Raw genomic sequence first — 27,338 nt, 5'->3', positions numbered from 1 at the left:
TAGAAATAGAATAACTTGATTGCCCCTTTAAAATGCACACCCGTCAGCCTCCATGAAAATGAAATTTCGCTGCAGGCAGCTCTCAAAGCCCCCCCCCCCCCCGCCCCAAACACCCACTACTCTACGGTAAACATGACAAAAGATCGTGCACACACCCACACCCACATATGTGACCCAGAGAAACAACACCCTCCCAGTTCGGCTGTAGACATACACAAGATGCATGTGTGTGTGTGAGTGTGTGTGTGTTTGTGAGTGTGTGTGTGTGTGTAAAAACAAAAGAACAACATTAACACAAAGACGGAGGGCCTAAAAGCAACCAAGCCGGGTCAGAATCTCCCATCTCCTTCGAAAAGATGCGATGTGCCCGCCTTAAAATTCTCTGGCCAAGCACAGATGCATTGGGGCGGTTTTAATGTCTCTAAACCAGCCCCCCCACTTCCCCTCCAGGAAGGAGGAAGGAGGGGGGAACTGGGCCACAGCTGGCCGGGGCAGAAAGAACACACACCCCCCGACCTCCGTAAGGCGTTACTCGAACCCTGTGCCCATCCGCTCCTGTGCCAGCCTTGCCATGGGGCAGACCGGCTTCGTGCCCGGTTTGGGACAGCCAGGTGGGGAGGGGGCTGCAAGGGTGTGTGTGTGTCTCAGCCTGACTGCGACAACGAGCAACATCTGGATCCGTAGGACGTGGGAAGCGGCCCAAAGCGCGCGCACACACACACACACATACTCACACACGTTTGTGCCCCTCCCTCTCCCTCTATCTGGGGGCTGCACTCCCCTTCCCTCCCCCTATGGGAAGCAGGCTTCCCCCAGGGCTAAAGGCTAGAGGAGGGGTCTTCAAACTGGGTCCTTTGGTGACTTGGGGACTTCAACTCCCAGAATTCCTCAGCCAGGAGGCTTCAGGACAGGGGTCTTCCCACTGGGCCCTTTGGTGACTTGGGGACTACGACTCCCAGAATTCCTCAGCTGGGATGCTTCAAGACAGGGGTCTTCCGACTGGGCCCTTTGGTGACTTGGGGGACTTCAACTCCCAGAATTCCTCAGCCGGGACGCTTTAAGACAGGGGTCTTCCCACTGGGCCCTTTGGTGACCGAGGTGACTTCAACTCCCAGAATTCCTCCGCCAGCCTGCCTGGCTGAGGAATTCTGGGAGTCGTAGTCCCCGAGTCACCAAAGGGCCCAGTGGGAAGACCCCAGGGCAAGAGGGCCTTATAGAAATGACTCTTCACTGCCCCCCCCACAAACACTCAGCTGGTTAGGACTACAGGCCCCATCGTCCTTTGCAGGAACGGGATGGGGGGGGAAGGAAGTGGCAGGCAGGGATGGGCGTTGCCGGTCAGGACGGGAACGGAGGGGTGGGGGGGGGGAAGGCCCTCGGCTGCCAATCATTAACCGGTGGACTTTGGCCCTCGGAGTCTCGGGCGGGTCACGAGTGCAGAAGAGGCTTTTGGAAAGGATTAGGTGGTTTCTCCCCCCATGCCTCAAAAAAAATAAATGGAATCCCCCCTCCTTTTTTGCAAATGGCTCTTCCGTCCTGGGGGGTGAGAGGTGTAGCTGAGGGGGGGGCAGGGTCCCCCTCTTTTCCGACCCCCCTGGGAGGGGGGGTCAGCTGGGGAATTCCGCCCCAGGCAGAAGCCCCCCCCGTCCCCAAATGGATGGAAAGGGAATGGAGAACCCCCCTCCCCAAATTCCCCCTCCGTCTTGGGGAGGGGAACAGAGCCCCCCACCCCAGCTGGGGGATTTCCTCCCCCCCCGCACCCGGCTCTCTGTCCCAGGCAGGCCCGCCTTGCAAGGAGGGCGGGGGCCGCCTGTCCCCCCCCCCTGCTCCCACTGGGCCAGGCGGCACCCACGTTTATCTTGGCCCCTCCGCTGCCTCCCGCCAGGCGCCAAAGTCAACCCCGGGGCCTGGAAGGGCACAGCTGGCTTGGCACAGCCGGGACTGAGTGTCCCCCCCCGCCCCCCCATCCTGCAGCCCCCTCTGCCCCCCCCAGCTCCCTCCGTGGCCATTTATTGAGGGGGGGGGGTTAATGGTGGAAACGCGACCCGGCACAAAGGCAGCTTCTGTGCATACGCAGAGTGCCTTTGGTATAACCGCTGGGGGGTGGGGGTGGGGCGGCTCCTGGCCGTCGTTGAGGGGAGCCCCAGGCCCCAAAGCACTGGCCGGCCTGCCCACCCCCCCGTCTCTCCCCCCTGCCATTCTCCCCTCCATCTCTGCCCCCCCAGACATTCTGCCCCCATTTCTCCCCATCTCTGCCCCATCCATTCTACCCTTTTCTGCCCCAGACATTCTCCCCCCATTTCTCCCCCATCTATTCTCCCCATCCGTTCTCCCCATCTCTGCCCCACAGACATTCTGCCCCCATCTCAGCCCCCATTTCTGTCCCACAGACATTCTCCCCCATCTCTCCCCATCCATTCTAGCCATTTCTGCCCCACAGAAATTCTGCCCCCATTTGTCTCCCATTCATTTTACCGCCCATTTCTCCTCATCTCTCCCCCCCCAGCTGGAGTTCAGCTGCCCCCCCGGGACACTCACCTCTGGCGCTGCCCCACAGCTGCCCCACAGCTGCCCTTTATGCCCTGGCCAGGAAAGTGCCTGGGGGAAGCGGAAGGGGGAAGTCGGCGGTGAGTCGCCCTCACAAGGCCTTGGCTCACCCGTGGCACACACTTTCCATGAACACGACACACACACACACACCACCACCACCACCCCCTTGCGCCCCAGGCAAGATCAGGGACTTCCAGAGGTCAGGAAAGCCCCCCCCCCCACACACACACACTGGGACACCACTGCGCTCCAGAAATGGCATAGGGGTCTCCTGTTTGGGAGCGGGTGTGTGTGAGGGGGCGGGGTTGGACTAGATGACCTACAAGGTCCCTTCCAACTCGGTGAAACCATCCAGTCCCCCCCACCTCCGCTCCCCCTCTCCCCACGCCAAAGGCTGGTCTGGCATCTGCAAAAGCAGAACCCAGGAAACACCCCCCCACCACACACCAAAAATATGGGGTCCTTGCAGGGAAATAATGAATAGAATAGAATGGAATGAAATGAAATGGAATGGAATAGAATAGAATAAAGAATAGAATAGAATAGAATTAGAATAGAATAGAATAGAATAGAATAGAATAGAAAATATGGAATAGAATAGAATAGAATAGAATAGAATAGAATAGAATAGAATAGAATAGAATAGAATAGAATAGAATAGAAAATATGGAATAGAATAGAATAGAATAGAACAGAACAGAATAGAATAGAACAGAATAGAAAATAGACAATAGAATAGAATAGAATAGAATAGAACAGAACAGAACAGAACAGAACAGAACAGAACAGAATAGAATAGAAAACATGGAATAGAATAGAATAAGAATAACATAATAGAAGAACAGAACAGAACAGAACAGAATAGAATAGAATAGAATAGAATAGAATAGAATAGAATAATATAATAGTAGAATAGAATAGAATAGAATAGAATACAATAGAATATAGAATAGAATAGACTTAGAATAGAATAGAATAGAATAGAATAGAATAGAATAGAATAGAATAGAATAGAATAGAATAGAATAGAATAGAAAATATGGAATAGAATAGAATAGAATAGAATAGAATAGAATAGAATAGAATAGAAAATATGGAATAGAATAGAATAGAATAGAACAGAACAGAATAGAATAGAACAGAATAGAAAATAGACAATAGAATAGAATAGAATAGAATAGAACAGAACAGAACAGAACAGAACAGAATAGAATAGAAAACATGGAATAGAATAGAATAAGAATAACATAATAGAAGAACAGAACAGAACAGAACAGAATAGAATAGAATAGAATAATATAATAGTAGAATAGAATAGAATAGAATAGAATAGAATACAATAGAATATAGAATAGAATAGACTTAGAATAGAATAGAATAGAATAGAATAGAATAGAATAGAATAGAATAGAATAGAACAGAACAGAATAGAACAGAATAGAAAATAGAGAATAGAATAGAATAGAATAGAACAGAACAGAATAGAATAGAAAATAGAGAATAGAATAGAATAGAATAGAATAGAATAGAATAGAATAGAAAATAGAGAATAGAATAGAATAGAACAGAACAGAATAGAATAGAATAGAAAATAGAGAATAGAATAGAATAGAATAGAACAGAACAGAATAGAATAGAATAGAATAGAAAACATGGAATAGAATAGAATAAGAATAACATAATAGAAGAAGAGAATAGAATAGAATAGAATAGAATAGAATAGAATAGAATAGAATAAGAAGAATATAATAGAAGAATAGAATAGAATAGAATAGAATAGAATAGAATAGAATAGAATAGAATAGAATAGAATAGAATAGAATAGAATAGAATAGAATAGAATATAGAATGGAATGGAATGGAATAAAATAAATAAAATAAAATTTATAATAGAATGGAACAGAATATAGAAGAGAATAGAAATGTAGAAGAGAATAGAATTAATACAATAGAATTAACAGAATAGAATAAGGACTAGAATAATAATAATAATAATAATAATAATAATAATAATAATAATAATAATAATAATAATAATAATAATAATAATAAACCTTTATTGTCAAAGTACAAATAAAATAGAATTAATGGAATAGAATTAATAGAATAGAATAAGGAATAGAATAGAATTAATACAATAGAATTAATAGAATAGAATAAGGAATAGAATAGAATAGGATAGAATTAATAGAATAGAATAGATGCCACCGGGCAAGGACGAGACGGGGGGGGAAGGCTGGCACCTCCCAGGGCCCCCAGGGAGACCCCTAGTGGGACGGGGGACACCCCCGCCCTCCCAAGTTAGGCTAACCTTTGGCCTCCCCCTCCCTGGCAGCTGGGGCTGGCAAAGCCTCCTGCCCCTCCCTCAGCCTGGCAGCCACGCCAGAGGGTGGCCTGGGGGGGGAGGGAAAGGCAGGGCCCCTCCCTGGCCACGGCGGAGACGGCTCTTCCCCCGCCCCCTCCGGTGCCACCGTGGAGCCGGGTACGAGGGGGATGAGAGGGGGGGAGCACGGGTGGGGGGGGAGAGGGAGAGGGTGTGTTTTTTATTGGGGGGGCGGGCAGGAAGCAGGACGCTTGCCAAACTTGGCAGCCGCATTCCAGGGACGAGTCCCGGCTGGCCCGGCTAAGGCGATTACCGGGGCCCGGCGTTGCCACCCAGGACGCTTTGCTTGGCACCAACCGCTCCGGATTCCTGAGGACGGGGGGGGGGGGAGGAAATGAATGATGCCCCCCTCCTCCTCTGGTGGGGCAGGGCCGGAGGCAGCAGCAAAGCCCCAGGGGTGTTTTTTTTGGGGGGGTCTTCCCCCACTTCCTCTCTCCCCCCCCAGACTCCCTCCTTCCTTGGCCTAACGGAGCCCCCTCCCAAAATTGGGGAGGGGGAGGGTCTTTCCCCCTTCCTCCCCCCCAGACTCCCTCCTTCCTTGGCCTAATGGAGCCTAACCCCCTCCAAAAAAAATTGGAGAGGGGGGAGAACCAAGAACGGCTGCCTCGGGGCTTCGGAGACCCCAGCCCCCCCCACACATAGGATGAAGCCCCCCCAAAAGACCCCGGTTGAGCCGGGCACCCCTTCCCCATTCCCAGCTGGGGGGAAAAAGGGCGGAGGACCCGAACTGGGCTCCGCAGCCGGGTGGGGAGAGATAATAATACAATATAATATGATACGATACGATACGATACGATACGATGGGATGGGATAGAAAATATGGAATGGGATAAGAATAGAACAGAACAGAACAGAACAGAACAGAATAGAAAATTTAGAATAGAATAGAATAGAATAGAATAGAATAGAATAGAATAGAATAGAATAGAATAGAATAGAATAGAATAGAATGGAATAGAATATAGGAATGGAATGGAATAGAATATAGAATACAACAGAACAGAAAGGGACCTTGGAGGTCATTTAGTCCAACCCCCTGCTCAAGCAGCAGTTCCTTACAGAATCATCGGATAACCGAGTTGGAAGGGAGCTTTTGAGGTCATCTAGTCCGACCCCGTGCTCCAGCAGGAGACAACTTATAGAAGAACACAGTCGGAAGGGACCTCGGAGGTCATGTAGTCCAACCCCCTGCTCGAGCAGGAGACCCTTACCGAATCACAAGAGCTGGAAGGGTCCTCGGAGGTCATCCAGTCCAACCCCCAGCTCAAGCAGGGGACCCTTACAGAAGAAGAAGAGTTGGAAGGGACCTCGGAGGTCATCCAGTCCAACCCCCTGCTCTAGCAGACCTTTACAAAATAATAAAGAGTTGGAAGGGACCTCGGAGGTCATCTAGCCCAACCCTTTGCTCTCTAGCAGGAGACCTTTACAGAATTATAGAATAATGAGAGTTGGAAGGGACCTCAGAGGTCATCTAGTCTGACCCCCGGCTCCGGCAGGGGGACCCCTCCAACCATGCCAGACCAGGGGCTCTCCCGTCACTTCTCGAAAAACCTCCCGGAACCCAGCGGCCACAATTTCAAGTGGTGAGCCGTTCCGCTGGTTAACCGCCCAAAGCCGTAACCGAAGCCCACCGGAGAAGCCGGTGGCTTAGAAAGTAACCGTGGATTGGAAGCGCCAGCTCAGTTCCTGGGTGCCTCTGAGCAGGCGGGCTCTCTGTGTGTGTGTGTGTGTGTGTGTGTGTGTGTGTGTGTGTGTGTGTTTGTGTGTGTGTGTGTGTGTTTGTGTGTGTGGTGTGAAAGCCCCTCCGGATAGACACCCCCCCCATGCCTGTCCCGGTAAAGGCCCTGGCCAAGTTGCCAACCGGGCCCGGCGGGAAAGGAGCTGAAAAATAGCCCTCCCCACCATTCCCACCCCCCCACACCCCAGGGAGGGTGCATCTCCAGAGCCCCCCCCAGAATGGCAGCCCCTCCACTTGCGCGACGAGGCCCACCCACCACCCAAGGGCACCGGGAGACACCAAAATCCAGCTGTCAATCAGGATGCCCGGTTGGAGAAATCGGGGACGCTGAGAGTGTGTGTGTCTGTGGGGGGGGGGTTGTCGCCAGCCTCCTCCATTGTGTGTGTGTGTGGGGGGGGGCCCGAGACTCAATCCCCGGCATCGAAAGGACGGGGTGTGTGTGTGTGTGTGTGTGTGTTGGAGGTGGGGGGGGGGTTGTGGAGGTGCAGAGCCCCGAAGAAAAGACAGCTGGGCGTGCCAGGCTATCCTGAGCGGATCCCCCCCCACAGCTCACCCGGGACCCTCGGGACACCCCCACAGACCCCCCCACAAATCCTGCAGACCCCCCCCTTTTCACACACCCCTGGCAGGAAGCCAAGGGACCCTCCCCCGTGGGAATCAGGGCAAGGCGCTGGGCAAGACCCCCCCACACTCGCCGATCTTCCCCCCTGCCCTCCAAGCATCGATTTTTTTGGGAGGGTGGGGGTCTCGGAATGCGGGTACCCCCCCTCCCCACGGCTGCCCTGGCTGTGCCTGGGCGGAAGGCTGGCTCAGAAGCCCCCCCCCTCCCCAAAGGAGACCCTCACCTGCCTGCTTGGCGCTCTCCAGCGGTGGCTTGGATGCCCGGAGAGGGGGGGGTGTCCCGTGGCTGCGATGGCCGCCCGCCCTGGCTTTGTTCTTCCGTGGCAGAGGCTGCTCAGTCGGCAAATGCCCCTTCCCCCCCCCTCCGCAACACACACACACACACACACACCCGTGCCCAGCCTTTCCAAGCCCCCCCCCTTGCCCAGTTGCCGCTCAGCCTAGCCGGCCCCTCCTCCCTCCGGCTGGTGCCCCCTCCCAGGAAAGGGAAGGGGAGGGCTCGGCAGCTGGGCAGGGGGGGGCCCTTCCGCCCTCCCTCCTTGCCAGGACGCCCTCTGCCCACCGGGAGGACCCTCTGCCTCCCTCGCGGCAGCTGGCCGGCTTCCACCACATACCCTCCTCACCAGGGACTGGCACCTTGGGAACGTTCCTGCCCCCTCCTCTCTGTCTCCTGCTCCACCCCGCCCCCCAGATTCCTGGGAGGAGGAGGGGACGCCCGGCATCCCCCTTGCCCGTCCCAGCCGCCTCCCTCCCCTCAGCTTCTTAAAAATGCCCCCCCAAGGGGGGCAGACTGGGGGAGGGGGCTGCCCCTCCCTCTAATGGAGGAGGGAGGAGGAGGAGGAGGAGGGGGTGTCTCTGCCCAATGACACAATTACACGAAGCGGGAAGCGGGCCGGACTGGCAAAGCAAAGCAGGCCGGGTGCCAACCCAGGGTGCCAGGGGCTGTGCCCGGGCGGCCCCCACCCCACCCGTCTCTGATTTTAGCCCCACCCTCCCCACTTTAAGCATGTGGGGGAGGGGGCAGGGTGATTGATTGATGGATGGATGGATTGAAATGGTCCAGGGGGCTGGACTAGAAGACCTCCAGGGGTCCCTTCCGGCTCTATTCTGATTGATTGATGGATGGATGGATTGAAATGGGTCTCCTGCTCGAGCAGGGGGCTGAAGACCTCCAGGATCCCTTCAAACTCTTCTCTGATTGATTGATTGATTGATTGATGGACTGATTGAAATGGTCTAGGGCAGAGGTAGGCGACCTTGGCCCTTTTCTGACTGGTGGACTTCAACTCCCAGAATTCCTCAGCCAGCCACGCTGAGGGGAAAGGGAGAGGTTTCCAAGCGGAGCCAGGCTGGCTGAGGGATTCTGGGAGTTGAAGTCCACCAGTCATGAGGGGGCCAAGGTTGCCTACCCCTGGGACTCTAGGGTTGTCCAGCTTGAGCAGGGGGCTGGACTAGAAGACCTCCAGGGTCCCTTCTGGCTCTATTCTGATTGATTGATTGATTGATTGATTGATTGATTGATTGATTGATTGATTGATTGATTGAAATGGTCTAGGGTCTCCAGCTTGAGCAGGGGGCTGGACTAGAAGACCTCCGGAGTCCCTTCCGGCTCTATTCTGATTGATTGATTGATTATGGGGATGCTGCAGCGGTCGCTAAGTGTGAAAAACGATCCTAAGTCCCCCTTTTCAGGACCGTCGTAACTTCGAACAGTCACTACACACAACTGCCGTTCAGGTTCGAGGGCCTCCTGTATTCTCTGGCTCTCTGCATGGCTGGGGCTCATCAGCTCTCCGGGCCACTACGCAGCTTCCCTTCCGCAGGTGTACACACACACACACACACACACTACACAACACACAACACACAAACAGGGAGCCTGAAGAAAGCCCAGTCCTGGAGGCCTGCAGGCAGGGACTTCAGAGGAAACGGGGTGTGTGTGTTTGTGTGTGTGTGTTGTGTGTGTGTGTGTGTGTGTGTGTGTGTGTTCCTTCTCCCCACATTGTCTGGCTGAACCCCGGAGCGCCCTTGTCTCTTCTCCTGACCCTCCTCCTGCTCCAGTAACCCAGCGGAGCCCACCAGACCAGGCAGCTGAGAGGCAAACAGCCCCCCCGCAGTTGCCCACCCACCCCAAAATGTTAGTTAAGCCCCGCCCCCCTGACAGCCCTCCCCCCCCCCGTTTCTTTGCGCCCCTCCTTGGGGGGAGGACACTTCCAAAAAAAGGCCTAAACTAGGCCTAGGCTGCTTTATGACTGGTGGACTTCAACTCCCAGAATTCCTCAGCCAGCCACGCTGAGGGGAAAGGGAGAGGTTTCCCAGCTGAGCCATGCCGGCTCAGGAATTCTGGGAGTTGAAGTCCACCAGTCATAAAAGAGCCAAGGTTGCCTACCCCTGGCCTAGGCCTAGGCTGCTTTATGACTCGTGGACTTCAACTCCCAGAATACCTCAGCCAGCCACACTGAGGGGAAAGGGAGAGTTTCCAAGCTGAGCCATGCCGGCTCAGGAATTCTGGGAGTTGAAGTCCACCAGTCATAAAAGAGCCAAGGGGTGTGTATGTGTGTGTGTGTGTGTGTGTGGTAAGCCCCCCCACCCCAAATGCATCGGCCCCATCCCATCCTCCCATCTGCTTTAGAGCAGAGGTGTGTGTGTGTGTGTGTGTGTGTGTGTGTTGTGTGTTGTGTGTGTCGTAAGCCTCCCCCCCACTGCCTCAAATGCATTCGCCCCATCCTATCTTCTCATCTGCTTTACAGCAGAGGTGTATGTGTGTGTGTGTGTGTGTGTGTGTGTGTGTGTGTTGTGTGTGTGTGTGTGGCATAAGCCCCCCACCCCAAATGCATTGGCCCCATCCCACCCTCTCATCTGCTTTAAAGCAGAGGTGTGTGTGTGTTTTTGTGTGTGTGTGACGTAAGCCCCCCCCCAAATGCATCAGCCCCATCCAGCCCCCTCATCTGCTTTACAACAGAGGTGTGTGTGTGTGTGTGTGGTAAGCCCCCCCACCCCAAATGCATCGGGCCCCATCCCATCCTCCCATCTGCTTTACAGCAGAGGTGTGTTTGTGTGTGTGTTGTGTGTGTTTGTGACGTAAGCCCCACCACCGCCCCAAATGCATCAGCCCCATCCAGCCCCCTCATCTGCTTTACAACAGAGGTGTGTGTGTGTGTGTGTGTGCGTGGTAAGCCCCCCACCCCAAATGCATCGGCCCCATCCCATCCTCCCATCTGCTTTACAACAGAGGTGTGTGTGTATGTGTGTGTGTGTTGTGTGTGTGTTGTGTGTGTGTGTGTGACGTAAGCCTCCCCCGAACTGCCTCAAATGCATTGGCCCCATCCAGCCCTCAGCAGAGGTGTGTGTGTGTGTGTGTGTGTGTGTGACGTAAGCCCCCCCACCGCCCCAAATGCATCAGCCCCATCCCACCCTCTCATGTGCTTTACAACAGAGGTGTGTGTGTGTGAGTGTGTGTGTGTGTGGCATAAGCCCCCCACCCCAAATGCATCGGGCCCCATCCTATCCTCTCTTCCGCTTTACAGCACAGGTCCCCAAACCTCTGCAACTTTTTTAAGACTGGTGGACTTCAACTCCCAGAATTCCTGGCTGAGGGATTCTGGGAGTTGAAGTCCACCAGCCTTCAAGTAGCCAAGCTTGGAGACACCCCCCTGCCTTTACAGGGTGCCCTGGGGAGGGGGAGGGGGGAGGTCCCGAGGCTGCAGCCCAGATGTGGAAGGAGGGAAAAAGCTTCAAAAGCCCCCCCCAATCCCCAAAACCCTGCATCTACTCCATCCAGTGGCGGGGAGTTCCCCAGGCCGGCCGATATCCCAAAGCCGGACTGCCTGCTTTTCTGGAAAAAAGGGGCTCTGTGGTCATCTAGCTCCTCCCTGTGACGCTCCCGGGACCCCCACGACCCCCCCCAACGGCCGCTCCAGCAACCACCCACCCCGGCACTTGGGGGGGGGGCGCACGGGAGACTCACCCTCTTGGCTGGGCCCGATTCCTGACGAGGCTCCAGTTCAAAGGAGGGGGGGGTCTCGAGAGGGGGGGTGGGCCAGTGCGGGAGGAGGACTTGTCACCCCAAAACACACACAGCTTTGGGGGGGGAATTGCTGAGACCCCCCCCAGATACGGGGGTCACAAGCCCCACAGTGCAGCAGAGACCCCCCCACCCTGCATTTTGCTGGTAGTTCCGCCCCCCCCAAGAGACAACACAACACAAAGACACAAAGAAGCCACAATTGGAACTGCTGGGTGGTCACACTCTTTCCACGGGCCTGTGACTCACCGGCTAGCCACAAGCGGCAAGCTTGTGAGTCATTCCTCCCCCCCCTCCCATTTTCCCACCCTCTACACACACACACACACACACACACACACACACACACACACACACACACACACACACACACACACACACGACTTCCGACCTTGCCCAAAAGAGCCAGCTGTATTCTTTCGCGCTCTCTCTCACTCAAAAAAAAAAAAAGATATGGAAGGGACCTCGGAGGTCATCTAGTCCAACCCGCTGCTCAAGCAGAAGACACTTCAGAATCATAGGAGGACAGAGTCGGAAACGACCTCAGAGGTCATCTAGTCCGACCCCCTGCTTGAGCAGACCCTTCCAGAATGACAAAATCCAAGAGTCGGAAGGGACCTCGGAGGTCATCTAGTCCGACCCCCTGCTCGACCAGGAGACCCTTCCAGAATGACAGAATCCCAGAGTCGGAAGGGACCTCGGAGGTCATCTAGTCCGACCCTCTGCTCGAGCAGGAGACCCTTCCAGAATGACAGAATCCCAGAGTCGGAAGGGACCTCGGAGGTCATCTAGTCCGACCCCCTGCTCCAGCAGGAGAGCCTTCCAGAATGACAGAATCCCAGAGTCGGAAGGGACCTTGGAGGTCATCTAGTCCGACCCCCTGCTCGAGCAGGAGACCCTTCCAGAATGACAGAATCCCAGAGTCGGAAGGGACCTCGGAGGTCATCTAGTCCGACCCCCTGCTCAAGCAGGAGACCCTTCCAGAATGACAGAATCCCAGAGTCGGAAGGGACCTCGGAGGTCATCTAGTCCGACCCCCTGCTCCAGCAGGAGAGCCTTCCAGAATGACAGAATCCCAGAGTCGGAAGGGACCTTGGAGGTCATCTAGTCCGACCCCCTGCTCGAGCAGGAGACCCATACAGAATTCCATACAGAATGACATAATTGGAAGGGACTTTGGAGGTCTTCTAGTCCAACCCCCCTGCTCAGTTAGGAGACGCTTACGGAATGACAGAATCCCAGAGCTGGAAGGGATCTTGGAGGTCATCTAGTCCAACCCCCCCCCCCTGGCTGCAGCAGGGGAGCCTTACAAAATCATAGAATAACAAGAGTTGGAAGGGACCCCAGAGGTCATCTAGTCCAGCCTCCTGCTCAAGAAGGAGAGCCTTACAAAACCACAGACAAATAGAGATGGAAGGGACCTCAGAGGTCATCCAGTCCAACCTGCTGCTCAAGCAAGAGACCCTTACAGGCGCATCAGTGAGTCATTTCCCCCCCCCCGTGCCCCCCTCCCTTTAACTTCAGCCGCTGCAGGACCGACACAGCCTCAGGCGCTGACTTAGCAGCCCTTGCGCAAAAAAAGCCACAAAGCCAGCCATATTCTCACTCTCTCAAAAAGAAAAAGAGCTGGAAGGGGCCTCGGAGGTCATCTAGTTCAACCCCCTGCTCAAGGAGGAGAGCCTTGCAGAACCACAGACAAATAGAGATGGAAGGGACCTCAGAGGTCATCCAGTCCAACCCCCTGCTCAAACAGAAGACACTTCAGAATCCTAGAAGGACAGAGTTGGAAGGGACCTCGGAGGTCATCCAGTCCAACCCCCTGCTCAAGCAGAAGACACTTCAGAATCCTAGAAGGACAGAGTTGGAAGGGACCTCGGAGGTCATCCAGTCCAACCCCCTGCTCAAGCAGAAGACACTTCAGAATCCTAGAAGGACAGAGTTGGAAGGGACCTCGGAGGTCATCCAGTCCAACCCCCTGCTCAAGCAGAAGACACTTCAGAATCCTAGAAGGACAAGAGTTGGAAGGGACCTCGGAGGTCATCTAGTTCAACCCCCTGCTCAAGGAGGAGAGCCTTGCAGAACCACAGACAAATAGAGATGGAAGGGACCTCAGAGGTCATCCAGTCCAACCCCCTGCTCAAGCAGAAGACACTTCAGAATCCTAGAAGGACAGAGTTGGAAGGGACCTCGGAGGTCATCCAGTCCAACCCCCTGCTCAAGCAGAAGACACTTCAGAATCCTAGAAGGACAAGAGTTGGAAGGGACCTCGGAGGTCATCCAGTCCAACCCCCTGCTCAAGCAGCAAGAGACCCTTACAGAATCATAGAATAACAGTTGGGAGGGACCTCCGAGGTCATCCAGTCTGACCCCCTGCTCAAGCAGGAGACCCTTACAGAACCACGGACAAATAGAGACGGAAGGGACCTCAGAGGTCATCTGGTCCAACCAACCGCTCGAGCAGGAGACCCTCACAGAATCACAGGAGGACAGAGTCGGAAGGGACCTCGGAGGTCATCTAGTCCAACCCCCTGCTCAGTTAGGAGATGCTTAGAATCACAGAGTCGGGAGGGACCCCGGGAGGTCATCTAGTCCAACCCCCTGCCGGAACAGGAGGCCCTGACAGAATCATAGGAGGACAGAGTCGGAAGGGACCTCGGAGGTCATCTAGTCCAACCCCCTGCTCAGTTAGGAGATGCTTAGAATCACAGTCGGGAGGGACCCCAGGAGGTCATCTAGTCCAACCCCCTGCCGGAACAGGAGGCCCTGACAGAATCCTAGGAGGACAGCGTCGGAAGGGACCTCGGAGGTCCTCTAGTCCCACCCCGCACCACCTCGCAGCGATGACGATACAGCAACCTAACCTAGAATCCGTAGAAGTCATGGCTCCCCTGGGTCAGGAGCAAAGCGTCAACAGTCCTGGGCCCCGAGGCCGGTCCGGGCCCAGAAATCGAATCCTACAAACCCGACCCCCCATACACACCCCTTAACTGCCAGAGGACGCCTCTGAATGGGAAGAGCAGCCCAGCTCCAGAGACCCTGCCTGGGGTCCCCTCCTCCGGCCTGCTGCTTTCACTGCAGTCCCTGCTCCGAGCAGGGGCTGGACTAGATGACCTCCAGAGATCCCCCCCCACTGCTGACGCCCCCCCCGGAATCTGATCCTCAAGGACCCAAGAGGTGGGATGAGAGGAAGCAGCCCCCCCCTCCTTCAGCCTTGCAAGAGACAAGCCTGTGAGGAGGATGGGTGTGTGTGTGTATGTGTGTTTGTGTGTCTGTGTGAGAGAGACAAGCACATGTTGGTCTCCTGGGAAGAGTCTGGGGTCTCCAAGGTCCATAAGACACACCCTAGGGCTGCGCCCCCTTAAGAGAGCCCTTCTTGGGGGGGGTCCCGTGTCGTGGGGGGGGACAAGAGAAGCCGCGATTGGCAGAGAAGGCAACTCGGATGCCCCCAAAGGCCATGGGGGGGGCGGGGGAGGGCAGAGGCGGGACTGCTCTGTCTGAAATGGCGTAGGGCCGTGGGGGCGAACCTGCGGCACGCATGCCACAGGCGGCACGCACAGCCCTCTCGACGGGCACGCGGGCGCCGTCGCCCCAGTCCTTGGGCCTTCAGCGAGGTTTTACGAAACCTTTTCTTTGCGCTGTGCGCAAAGAAAAAAAAATATGGTTGAATCGATCGATCGATTTCAACTTCTCGGTGGAAAAGAAAAAAAAAAGATCTCGCAAAGTTGAAATTGATCAATTGAACTTTTTCGTCCCGCCCGGTCTGCCGTTACCGCCGCAGCCACGCCCACCCAATGGGCCAGGCCCACCCGACGATACGGAAGTGGGTTTTGGGTTGCCGTTTGGGCACTCGGTCTCTCAAAGGTTCGCCAGCACTGGTGTAGGGTCTCCTGCTTGGGCGGGGGGGGGGGGTTGGACTAGATGACCTACAGGGTCCCTTCCAACTCTGTTATTCTATTCTATTCTATTCTATTCTATTCTATTCTATTCTATTCTATTCTATTCTATTCTATTCTATTCTATTTTCTATTCTATTTCATGTTTTCTATTCTATTAATTCTATATTCTATTGTTATTTCTATTCTGTTAATACTATTGTATTCTACATTTATTCTAGTATTCTATTCTATTCTATATTCTATTCTATTCTACAATGTTATTTCTATTCTATTCTATTAATACTATATTCTATTCTATTCTATTCATAGTCCATTCCATTTCATATTTTCTATTCTATTAATTTTCTATTCTATTCTGTTACTTCTATTCTATTAATTGTATTCTATTCTACCATTTATTCTAGTATTCTATTCTACTCTATATTCTATTCTATTCTACGATGTTAATTCTATTCTATTCTATTCTATTCTATTCTATTCTATTCTATTCTATTCTATTCTATTCTATTCCATTCTATTCCATTCTATTAATTCTAATTCTAATTCTAATTCCATTCCATTCCTATTCTATTCTTATTCTAATTTCAATCCCAATTCCTATTCCTATTATTCCATTTCCTATTCCATCCCAATTCCTATTCTCATTCCATTCCATTCTTATTCTTAATATTATTATTCTCATTCCCCGGGAAGGGGGGGGCTCTCTGCCACGCTGGAGGACGTTGGCCCCAATCCCTTCTCCCCCCACTGCCAGAGTTTTTTCCGGCTCTTTCTGGGATGGATTTTGGATTTGGCCAGCGGAGGCAGCAGCAGCCAAGAGGGCTCCTGGCATTCTGCGGCACTGGTTTGTGTGTGTTTGTGTGTGTGTGTGTATGTGTGTGTTTGTGTTTAGGAGAGATGTTCAGAAGGTGCTTGCCTCTGCTGGGGGGGGGGCTTCAGAAGAGGAGGAAGGGGCATTCCCAAACCACAGCAGTACAGGAGGAGGAGGAGGAGGAAGGATGGATGTGTGTGTGTGTGTGTGTGTGTGTGTGTGTGTCTGTGTGTGTCACAACCTCTGTGGGAAATCAAAAGAATCTCTGCAAACCTCTCTGGGGAGGGGGGGGCGGGGAAAGCCGGAGGGGGGGAGGGCATCCCAAGCCGGCTCGGCCCAAACTTGGAGGTGGGGGCCAAATCGGACCCTTTGTCGCCCCCCCTTTCCCTGAGCATCCTGGGGGGGTGTGCAGAGCCCCCAAACAGCCCCCTTCTCTCCAGAGGGCAGCCCCCCCCGTCCAGCAGTTGTAAGTGGGGGAACCCCCCCCAAAATGGCGGGGAGGGGTAAACAGTCCCCAATTCAGCAGCAGAGCAAATCCGGCTATGAAGGGAGGGGGGGAGGGGGTCTCTGGCTCCCCCCCTCCCCACTTCTGGAACCGGACGGGATGGGGGGGAAGGGCGTGGCGGCGGTGGAACTACAGCTCCCAGCATCCCTCTAGCTAGCCAGAAGGGGTGGGGGGGCAGCCGCTTCGTGGGCATCCCCTGGGGGGGAGAAAAAAGGGGGAGGGGGCTTCTCCAGTCAAAAGTTTTTTTGGGGGGGGCTTTCAGCTGCTTTTCCAGGTATCCCCTCCAGACAAAATGGGGGTGGGGGGCTTCTCCAGTCAAAAGTTGGGGGGGCCCTTTCAGCTGCTTTTCCAAGTATCCTCTCCGGACAAAATGGGGGTGGGGGGCTTCTCCAGTCAAAAGTTTTTTTGGGGGGGGGGCTTTCAGCTGCTTTTCCAGGCATCCCTTCCGGGCAAAATGGGGGTGGGGGGCTTCTCCAGTCAAACGTTTTTTTGGGGGGACTTTCAGCTGCTTTTCCAGGCATCCCCTCCGGACAAAATGGGGGTGGGGGCTTCTCCAGTCAAAAGTTTGGGGGGGCTATCAGCTGCTTTTCCAGGCATCCCCTCCGGGCAAAATGGGGCTGGGGGGCTTCTCCAGTCAAAAGTTTTTTGGGAGGGGGGCTTTCAGCTGCTTTTCCAGGCATCCCTTCCGGGCAAAATGGGGGTAGGGGGCTGCTTCAGTCAAAAGTTTTTTGGGGGGGCTTTCAGCTGCTTTTCCAGGCATCCCCTCCAGGCAAAATGGGGGTGGGGGGCTTCTCCAGTCAAAAGTTTTTTTGGGGGGGCTTTCAGCTGCTTTTCCAGGCATCCCCTCCGGACAAAATGGGGGTGGGGGGCTTCTCTAGTCAAAAGTTTTTTTGGGGGGGCTTTCAGCTGCTTTTCCAGGCATCTCCTCCAGGCAAAATGGGGGTGGGGGGCTTCTCCACTTAAAAGTTTTTTTGGGGGGGCTTTCAGCTGCTTTTCCAGGCATCCCCTCTGGGCAAAATGGGGGTGGGGGGCTTCTCCAGTCAAAGGTTTGGGGGGGGCCTTTCAGCTGCTTTTCCAGGTATCCCCTCCGGGCAAAATGGGGGTAGGGGGCTGCTTCAGTCAAAAGTTTTTTTGGGGGGGCTTTCAGCTGCTTTTCCAGGCATCCCTTCCGGGCAAACACGTGTCTCTCTCTCTGTGTGTGTGTATCTGTCTGTCTGTCTGTGTGTGTGTGTGCGTGTGTGTGTTTGGGGGGGGCATCCCGGGAGAGACTTCCTGGGGGGGGGCAGGGAAGGCGCCTTACGCAACGGCATCCCGGGCAGGTGCCCGACCCAGCCCTGCCCTGCCCTGCCCGGCTGCCCCCGCACCGTTCCCACGGCCCCTCCCGGCCGACCCCCCCCTCGTCCCAAATCGGGAGGGAAGGGGGGGGGGAAGCACAGGCAGCCCGGGCTGACCACCCCCCCCCTTTCACCTCCCCACAACCCGCCCTCTCTCCCCCCTTCCAAAAAGTCCCGGAGGGGAGGAAAGGAATGGGGGGGCTGCAAGCGATCCGCGTCCCGGGGTCGCAACTGCGGAGCGCGCATCTCCGAGCCAAGGCTCGGGAGGGGGAGGGCCCCCAATGCAAGCGGCAGGAGGAGTGTGTGGGGGGGGCTACCCCCTCTGCCCCTAACCCGCATCCCTGGCAGGCCCCCCGATCGGCCCCCCCCGCCAAGTCCTCGCTCCCGCGACCGTCACTCACCCGGAGCGGCAGCAGCAGCAGCAACAGCAGCGATCGAGCGCAGCCAGCCCCGCCACTCCGGTCCGGGGACCCTTGGCTGCCTGTCTGGTCTGGCGCGCATGCGCGGCGGAGCCCAGCCTTCGCCACGTGCAACCCCCCCCCCACCCCGGGCCAAGCCCGCCCCCGCGGTGGAGGAGGCCCCGCCCCGCCTGGGAAAGTGAGGGAGTCCTCGACCTACGACCGCCAGCCAGCCTGGGATTTCTTGAATTGGGGCTGTAGTATTTAATATATTTTTTAACTTTTATATATTGTATTTTATTGTATTGCCCTGTACACCGCCCTGAGTCCTTCGGGAGAAGGGCGGTATAAAAATTAAATTATTATTATTATTATTATTATTATTATTATTATTATTATTATTATTATTATTATTAATTATTATTATTATTATTATTATTATTATTATTATTATTTAAGGTCGCTTGCATCAGGGGGTCTTGCAAACTGGGCCCTTGGGTGACGGCTGGACTTCAAACTCCCAGAATTCCTCAGCCAGGCAGGCTGGCTGAAGGAATGCTGGGAGTTGAAGTCCACAAGCCACCAAAAGGTCCATTTGCAACACACACACACACACACACAGACACACACACAAACACACCACACCACACACACACACACACAGACGTCTTAGAGCATCCTGGCTGAGGAATTCTGGGAGTTGAAGTCCACCAGTCAACAAAGGGCCCATTTGCAAGACCCTTGTCTTAGAGCATCCTGGCTGAGGAATTCTGGGAGTTGAAGTCCACCAGCCAACAAAGGGCCCATTTGCAAGACCCCTGTCTTAGAGCATCCTGGCTGAGGAATTCTGGGAGTTGAAGTCCGCAAGCCACCAAAGGGCCCATTTGCAAGACCCCTGTCTTAGAGCATCCTGGCTGAGGAATTCTGGGAGTTGAAGTCCACCAGTCAACAAAGGGCCCATTTGCAAGACCCCTGTCTTAGAGCATCCTGGCTGAGGAATTCTGGGAGTTGAAGTCCACAAGTCAGTGCAACCCTCGTAAATATGAGCCGGTTGCCAAGCCTCTGAATTTTGATCATGTGACTTTGAGGATGCTGCCACGGTCGTAAGTGGGGGGAAAAACGCTCCGAAGATCCTTTTTCACTGCTGTTGTCACTAGGAACAGTCACTGAATGAATTGTTGTAAATCGAGGACCAAGAGTCAGACCCCTCACCGAAAGAGGGAGGGAGCCGGAGGACATTAAGGAAAAAGCCCGTCACTGTCATTTCATGATTCTGGAAGGGTCTCCTGCTCGGGCAGGGGGCTGGACTAGATGACCTCTGAGGTCCCTTCCAAGTCTGTCCTTCTAATGATTCTGGAAGGGTCTCCTGCTCAGGCGGGTGGGGGCTGGACTAGATGACCTCTGAGGTCCCTTCCAAGTCTGCCCTTCTATGATTCTGTAAGGGTCTCCTGCTTGAGCAGGAAGTTGGAGTAGATGAGCACTAAGGTTGCTTCCAACTCTGTGATTCTGTAAGTTTCATACTTGAGCAGGGGGTCGGACTAGATGACCTCTAAGATCCCTTCCAACTCTGTTACGCTATGATTCTGTAAGGGTCTCCTGCTTGGGTGGGGGCTGGACTAGATGACCTCTGAGGTCCCTTCCAAGTCTGCCCTTCTAATGATTCTGGAAGGGTCTCCTGCTTGAGCAGGAAGTTGGAGTAGATGAGCACTAAGGTTGCTTCCAACTCTGTGATTCTGTAAGTTTCATACTTGAGCAGGGGGTCGGACTAGATGACCTCTAAGATCCCTTCCAACTCTGTTACGCTATGATTCTGTAAGGGTCTCCTGCTTGGGTGGGGGCTGGACTAGATGACCTCTGAGGTCCCTTCCAAGTCTGCCCTTCTAATGATTCTGGAAGGGTCTCCTGCTTGAGCAGGAAGTTGGAGTAGATGAGCACTAAGGTTGCTTCCAACTCTGTGATTCTGTAAGTTTCATACTTGAGCAGGGGGTCGGACTAGATGACCTCTAAGATCCCTTCCAACTCTGTTACGCTATGATTCTGTAAGGGTCTCCTGCTTGGGTGGGGGCTGGACTAGATGACCTCTGAGGTCCCTTCCAAGTCTGCCCTTCTAATGATTCTGGAAGGGTCTCCTGCTTGAGCAGGAAGTTGGAGTAGATGAGCACTAAGGTCGCTTCCAACTCTGTGATTCTGTAAGTTTCATACTTGAGCAGGGGGTCGGACTAGATGACCTCTAAGATCCCTTCCAACTCTGTTACGCTATGATTCTGTAAGGGTCTCCTGCTTGGGTGGGGGCTGGAGTAGATGACCTCTGAGGTCCCTTCCAAGTCTGTCCTTCTAATGATTCTGGAAGGGTCTCCTGCTCAGGCGGGTGGGGGCTGGACTAGATGACCTCTGAGGTCCCTTCCAAGTCTGCCCTTCTATGATTCTGTAAGGGTCTCCTGCTTGAGCAGGAAGTTGGACTAGATGAGCACTAAGGTCGCTTCCAACTCTGTGATTCTGTAAGAGTTTCATACTTGAGCAGGGGGTCGGACTAGATGACCTCTAAGATCCCTTCCAACTCTGTTACGCTATGATTCTGTAGGGGTCTCCTGCTCGGGCAGAGGGCTGGACTAGACGACCTCTGAGGTCCCTTCCAAGTCTGCCCTTCTAATGATTCTGGAAGGGTCTCCTGCTTGAGCAGGAAGTTGGAGTAGATGAGCACTAAGGTCGCTTCCAACTCTGTGATTCTGTAAGTTTCATACTTGAGCAGGGGGTCGGACTAGATGACCTCTAAGATCCCTTCCAACTCTGTTACGCTATGATTCTGTAAGGGTCTCCTGCTTGGGTGGGGGCTGGAGTAGATGACCTCTGAGGTCCCTTCCAAGTCTGTCCTTCTAATGATTCTGGAAGGGTCTCCTGCTCAGGCGGGTGGGGGCTGGACTAGATGACCTCTGAGGTCCCTTCCAAGTCTGCCCTTCTATGATTCTGTAAGGGTCTCCTGCTTGAGCAGGAAGTTGGACTAGATGAGCACTAAGGTCGCTTCCAACTCTGTGATTCTGTAAGAGTTTCATACTTGAGCAGGGGGTCGGACTAGATGACCTCTAAGATCCCTTCCAACTCTGTTACGCTATGATTCTGTAGGGGTCTCCTGCTCGGGCAGAGGGCTGGACTAGACGACCTCCGCGGTCCCTTCCAGCTCTATCCTTCTAAGGTTCTCTAAAGGTTCTCCTGTCCGAGCAGGGGGCTGGACTAGATGACCTCTGAGGTCACTTCCAAGTCCGTCCTTCTAATGATTCTGGAAGGGTCTCCTGCTCGGGTGGGGGCTGGACTAGATGACCTCCGAGGTCCCTTCCAGCTCTATCCTTCTAAGGTTCTGTAAGGGTCTTCTGCTCGAGCAGGGGGTCGGACTAGATGACCTCCGCGCTCCCTTCCAGCTCTATCCTTCTAAGGTTCTCTAAAGGTTCTCCTGTCCGAGCAGGGGGCTGGACTAGATGACCTCCGAGGTCCCTTCCAGCTCTATCCTTCTAAGGTTCTGTAAGGGTCTTCTGCTCGAGCAGGGGGTCGGACTAGATGACCTCCGAGGTCCCTTCCAGCTCTATCCTTCTAAGGTTCTCTAAAAGGTTCTCCTGTCCGAGCAGGGGGCTGGACTAGATGACCTCCGAGGTCCCTTCCAGCTTGTTACGCTACGATTCCGTAAGGGTCTCCTGCTCGGGCCGGGGGGGGCTGGACTAGACGCCCTCCGCGGTCCCTCCCGCCTCTCCCCCCCTCCCATTCCCCGATTCTGCGCGAAGAGCCGCCAGGCCTGCCGGGAGCCGTAGTCTTTCGGCGGGAGGCGGGCCGGGGCAGGGCGGCTGCGCCGGGGAAAGCGAGGCATGCCGGGAGTTGCAGTCCCCATCGGCTGGACTGCGCCGGGGAAGCAGGCAAAAGCGAGGGAGGAGGAGGAGGAGGAGGGTCGGCCGAGCCGAGCCGAGCCGAGCCGGGCTGGGGGGGGGGGGCGGGGAAGCGTCGGCGGCCGGAGCCCCCGCCATGCAGAAATACGAGAAGCTGGAGAAGATCGGAGAGGGTGGGTGGGCGTCCCTGCGAGGGGGAGGGGGGGCTTGGGGGGGTGAGGGTGGGATGCCCAGCCCGGAGGGAGACCCCCCCACACACACACACTCAACCCCACCCGTGGCCGCCCCCCCGCCTAGCCCGGAGGAGAGGATGCAGGGGAAGGGAGGGGGCCAGGAGGCCAGCCCCCCCTCCCTGTCGCGGGCTGGGGGGGGCTAGGGCTGGGGGTTAATGGTGGGTGGGGATTCTGTGGGGGGGGCTTGGTTGGAGACCCCTCCCCAACCCCACCCGGGGGCGCCCCCCCCCCGCTTAGCGCGGAGGAGAGGATGCAGGGGAGGGGGCGAAGGAGGCCACCCCTCCCCATTCCCCGCCGCGAGGTGGGGGGCTAGGGCTGAGTGGGGGGTTAATGGTGGGTGGGGATTCTGGGGGGGGCTTGGTTGGAGACACCTCCCCCAAACCCACCCGTGGGCGCCCCCCTGCCTAGCCCAGAGAAGAGGCAGCAGGGGAAGGGAGGGGGCGAAGGAGGCCAGCCCCCCCTCCCTATCACGGGGTGGGGGGGCTAGGGCTGGGAGGGTGTTCTGGGGGGGCTTGGTTGGGGGTGGGATGCCCAGCCCGGAGGGAGACCCCCACCACCCGTGGGCGCCCTCTTCCTAGCCCGGAGGAGGGGATACAGTGGGAGGGGGCCAGGAGGCCATCCCCCCTCCCTATCACGGGGTGGGGGGCTAGGGCTGGGGGGGTTCGGGGGGGCTTGGTTGGGGGTGGGATTCCCAGCCCGGAGGGAGACCCCCTCAATTCCACCCGTGGGGGCCCCCCTGCCTAGCGCAAAGGCGGAGAGGCTGCAGGGGAAGGGAGGGGGCGAGGAGGCCGGGGCCCCCCTCCCTCCGGCAGGGTGGGGGGCTTCGGGGGTCTCTCTTGAGCCGTGCTTTCCCCCCTCCCCTCCCCTCCCCTCCCCCAGGCACCTACGGGACCGTCTTCAAAGCCAAGAATCGGGAGACCCACGAGATCGTGGCCCTCAAACGGGTCCGACTGGATGACGACGACGAGGTGAGCCCCCACCCCACCCTTTCCCGGGGTGAGGGAGGGGAGGGGATGCGAGGGAGGAAAGAGAGCCCCGGGGGGGCAGGGGGTCTCCTGCTTCTGCGGTGGTCGACCCCCCACACTTTCCCAGTGCGAGGGGGGCTGCGCAGGATGCTCACCCCCAACCCGTCTCCTTCCACCCTTCAGCTGCGTCCCGGAGGGATTTGGGGGTCCCGTCCTTCCAAAGGGGAGGGGGGCAGCCCCCTCCCCGCTTCTCACCCCCACTCCCTCCCTCCCTCTCTCTTTTTTAGGGGGTCCCCAGCTCGGCCCTGCGGGAGATCTGCCTGCTGAAAGAGCTGAAGCACAAGAACATTGTGCGGTCAGTCTCCGGGAACCGGGGGTGGGGCGAAGGAGGAGGGGGCTTTATGGGGTCCCCCCCTCCTTTGGGGGAGGTGGGGTGATTGCCGGGGAAGACCCCCCCTCGCCCAGACTGTTTTCACCCCTCCCTTCCCCTTTCAGGTTGCACGACGTCCTGCACAGCGACAAGAAGCTGACGCTGGTCTTTGAGTTCTGCGACCAAGTAAGGCAACCAAAGCGGGTCCCGCCCTCAATTTTCCGGGGGCGCGAGCAGAGGTGCCCGAGTCTCCCTTCTGGCCCAGATTGGCGGGCTGGAAGCCAGTGTTCTCTGGCTGGGGGCGGGCCATAAGAGGCCCCCCCTCCCCACTCCGCAGTTGGTGCCCCCAATTTCCCCCCCCCCGTGCCCCCCCGCCCTCCCCACTGTCCGGCATCCCCCTGGCCGTCCCAGGCTCAAGGGCCCTGGGGAGGCTGTTTGTCCCCCCCCCCGCTGGATCATGGCCTCCCACCCCCGGTGGAAAGGGGGAGGGGGCGTGATAATGGGGAGGGGGCCGTCGAGAGCCACCATGCGGGTAGTCCTCAACTTCACCACCACCTCGCTAAGCGAGACGTGTGCAAAGCGGGCTTTGCCCCATTTGGTGGCCTTTCTCGACCGCCTTGTTAAGGGAATCCCTGCGATCGCTAAGTTAGCCCCCCCGGTCGTTCAGCAAGCCTGGCTTCTTGCCGGTCAGACAAGTCGACCCCCCCAAAAAAGGGGGGTGTGGCGGGGGAAAATCGTGGGACCTCGGGAGACGGCCGTGGTCGTAAAATGGAACCGCTGGATTTCGAGCCCGAGACCACGAAAGTAGCAGCTCCGAAAAACGGCCGCAAGTCGCTTTTGCGACTCGGAACGGTCGCTAAGCGAAACGGTTGCCGGGCGAGGATTTCCTGTACTTGTCCTCCCTCTTCCTATCCCGCACGGAGGGGGGGGGAAGGAACTGGACCCTTGTGAACACCCCCCCCCCCGCTAAATTCTGCCCTTTCGCCTCTCCCCTTTTCTCGCCCTTCAACCTCCTGCGATCCTTGCTGGGGCTACTTGAAATGGGGGAGGGGAGCGGAAGTGGGGAGATTTTGCCCCCCCCCCAGAAGTCTGGGGGGGGCTGCTACACCCCTCCCTCCGCTGACCCTGCCCCCCCACCCACAGGACCTGAAGAAGTATTTCGACAGCTGCAACGGCGACCTGGACGCCGAGATTGTGAAGGTGAGACGGGGGATCGTCCGGGATGGCACGCTTCGGCTTTCGCGGGGCAGCAGGCGATTGGCAGGCTGGCTCACGGGCACGCCGCCCCCCCCACAAACCTCTGCCCCCCCCCTGCAGTCCTTCATGTACCAGCTGTTAAAAGGCCTGGGCTTCTGCCACAGCCGCAACGTCTTGCACCGCGACCTGAAGCCTCAAAACCTGCTCATCAACCGGGTGAGTCCAAGGGTGTGTGTGTGTGTCTGTGTGTGTGTCTCCTTTGTGTCTCCTCCTCCCCCTTCCAGCTCCGGTGAAGAAAGAAAGCGCCAGGTGGACCCGCTCAGACGGCGGGACGGGCCCCTCTCCCGGGCCCCAGATGCATGCGCGGCTGGTATCGGCTGCGTTATATGGGCAAATGATACCGCCGGTGCGGGAGCCCGGCTCTGCAGCTGGGTGCCGGGAAGGGTGGTGGTGGTGGTGGCGGCAGAATTAGCACCCAAGTCTGGAGGTTTTTTACCCACCTCCCTCTGCTTCTCCACTCCCCCCTCCAGCCCGGTCTGGGGACCCCGATGCTCTTCCGGGCGGGAACCCCGCAAAAATGGGGCAGAAAAGCACCCGGGGTGCGCCGGCCTCGTGCCGACGCTTCTCCCGCTTGCCCAAATTGCTCGGCTCTGGGGGGGAGGTGGAATGTCGTTCCTCCCCGACGGTGAGCCAGAAGGAGCCCCCCCCGCTGTGTGCCCCCCCCCGGTAGCTTCTTCCCTTCCTGACCGCCTGTCTTGTTTTTTGGGGGTGGGGCAGAATGGGGAGCTGAAGCTGGCAGACTTCGGACTGGCGCGGGCTTTCGGCATCCCGGTACGCTGTTATTCGGCAGAGGTGAGCAAAGCCCCCGGCCGAGAAGAGGGGTGGGCATCCCTTCTCTGCACCCCACACCAAGGCAACCCCCCCCCTCCAGCCCCACCCCGCAGGCTGGCCCGCTTCCTCCCGCCAAGATGCCCACCCAGAACAGGGAACCATGGAACCGTCCGTTCCTGCCCTCCGCGCAGCAGTATCGTTCTTGGCGGGCGGGGGGGGGACTCTGTTCTCTGCCCCAAGTTGGGAGGGGAAAAAAAGGGGGGGTTTCTGCTGCTCTCTTGACCTCCAGCCCCCCCCACGGCCCGGTTTGGGGTGGGGCGGGGATGTCTCCTCCCAGGTGGTGACCCTCTGGTACCGTCCCCCCGACGTGCTTTTCGGGGCCAAACTGTACTCCACCTCCATTGACATGTGGTCGGCCGGCTGCATTTTTGCAGGTGAGGCTGGTGTGTGTGTGTGCATGCATGTGTGTGTGTGTGTGCGTGTAAAGGGGGGGCGTCCGTCTGTTTTTTGGGGGCTCGGACTCTTTCCCCCTCCCTCTCCAGAGCTGGCCAACGCCGGACGCCCCCTGTTTCCGGGCAACGATGTGGACGACCAGCTGAAGCGCATCTTCCGATATCCTTGCGGCTGGGGAGAGGGGGGGGGGGCAAAACGGTGGTGCCAGGAGGGGAGGGCTTGGGGGGGGAAACAGTACAGTTGGGAGGGGGGCGCAAGGGGGTGGGGCGGGACAGGCGAAGACTCTGCCCGATCCTTTACTCCTCCACGCTGCTGGGCACCCCCACCGAAGAGCAGTGGCCGGGCATGTCGAAACTCCCCGATTATAAGGTCAGGAGGTTTTTCCCACCACCCACCAACCCCCCCGCCCACAGGGGGGGAGACGTGGGGCAGTGCCGGGAGTGGGGGGGCGCTTCGGCTGACCTCTGACCCCTCGCTTGGCCCACTCCTTCTCAGCCCTACCCCATGTACCCCGCCACGACTTCGCTGGTCAACGTGGTGCCGAAGTTGAACACAACCGGACGGGACCTTTTGCAGGTGAGTTGTTGCCCTCCCCCTCCCCGGCTGCTCGGCCCTTCCCTCCACCCGCCCCCCCAGGGCGCGCACACACACACACCCTGCCCGTTTTGAGGGTCCCGGCTCTCCTTCCCTTGGCAGAACCTGTTGAAATGCAACCCGATGCACCGGATCTCGGCCGAAGACGCTCTGCAGCACCCCTACTTCACGGACTTCTGCCCCCCCTGAGGGTCCACCCGACGCGGCGGCGGGGCGCTGTGGGAGGAGGGGGGCCCGCCTGGCCCCTCCCCTCCCTCCCTCTCCAACCCTTCCCAGGGCAGCCCGGGGCCAAATCCTTCTTTTTTTCCGGGACCAGCTGTGACTTTGTCGTCGTCGGTGTGACCAGCTGCCCGTTCCATAAAAGTTGCTTGGGTCTCTCGTTGTCTTTCCTGTGCTTTTTTTCCTCACCTGCGACAAAAGGGGGGGCTCTTCTCTCCTTCCTCGCTCCCCCTTCTCCCCCGTTGGGCCTGAATTGCAAGGGGGGAAGCAGGGATCCCCACAAACCATGCCCCCCCATCAACTCGCTCCTTCTCTTCCTAGAGCTCCCCCCGCCCCATTTAACGCCG

The 27,338-nt window shown here is 56.5% G+C and overlaps 2 protein-coding genes across 3 annotated transcripts in view; one reads left to right on the top strand and one right to left on the bottom strand.

Moving 5' to 3' along the window:
• Positions 1-7,654, bottom strand: part of SLC4A2 (solute carrier family 4 member 2) — a 30,034-nt gene extending 22,380 nt beyond the window's left edge. Inside the window, exon 1 of the mRNA XM_081346547.1 lies at positions 7,517-7,654. The gene's annotated coding sequence lies outside the window, so the exon portion shown is untranslated. The remainder of the gene's footprint in view (positions 1-7,516) is intronic.
• A 14,489-nt stretch (positions 7,655-22,143) lies between these two features.
• Positions 22,144-27,147, top strand: CDK5 (cyclin dependent kinase 5). 2 transcript variants are annotated; one of them, XM_081343951.1, is made up of 12 exons: positions 22,144-22,302; positions 23,242-23,330; positions 23,615-23,682; positions 23,823-23,883; positions 24,841-24,897; positions 25,015-25,110; positions 25,672-25,746; positions 26,063-26,159; positions 26,268-26,337; positions 26,499-26,547; positions 26,674-26,754; positions 26,875-27,147. In XM_081343951.1, the coding sequence occupies exons 1-12, from the start codon at positions 22,266-22,268 to the stop codon at positions 26,959-26,961; spliced, it is 867 nt and encodes a 288-aa protein (XP_081200077.1). In that variant the 5' UTR covers positions 22,144-22,265; the 3' UTR covers positions 26,962-27,147. The 2 variants fall into 2 exon arrangements, with proteins under 2 accessions (XP_081200077.1, XP_081200076.1); XM_081343950.1 differs by having other exon boundaries at positions 26,487-26,547.
• The last annotated feature ends 191 nt before the right edge of the window (positions 27,148-27,338 follow it).

The sequence above is a fragment of the Vipera berus genome, assembly GCF_964194415.1.
Source record: "Vipera berus genome assembly, chromosome: Z".
Classification (NCBI taxonomy): Eukaryota; Metazoa; Chordata; class Lepidosauria; order Squamata; family Viperidae; genus Vipera; species Vipera berus.
This window is presented reverse-complemented; position numbering and strand designations above follow the sequence as displayed.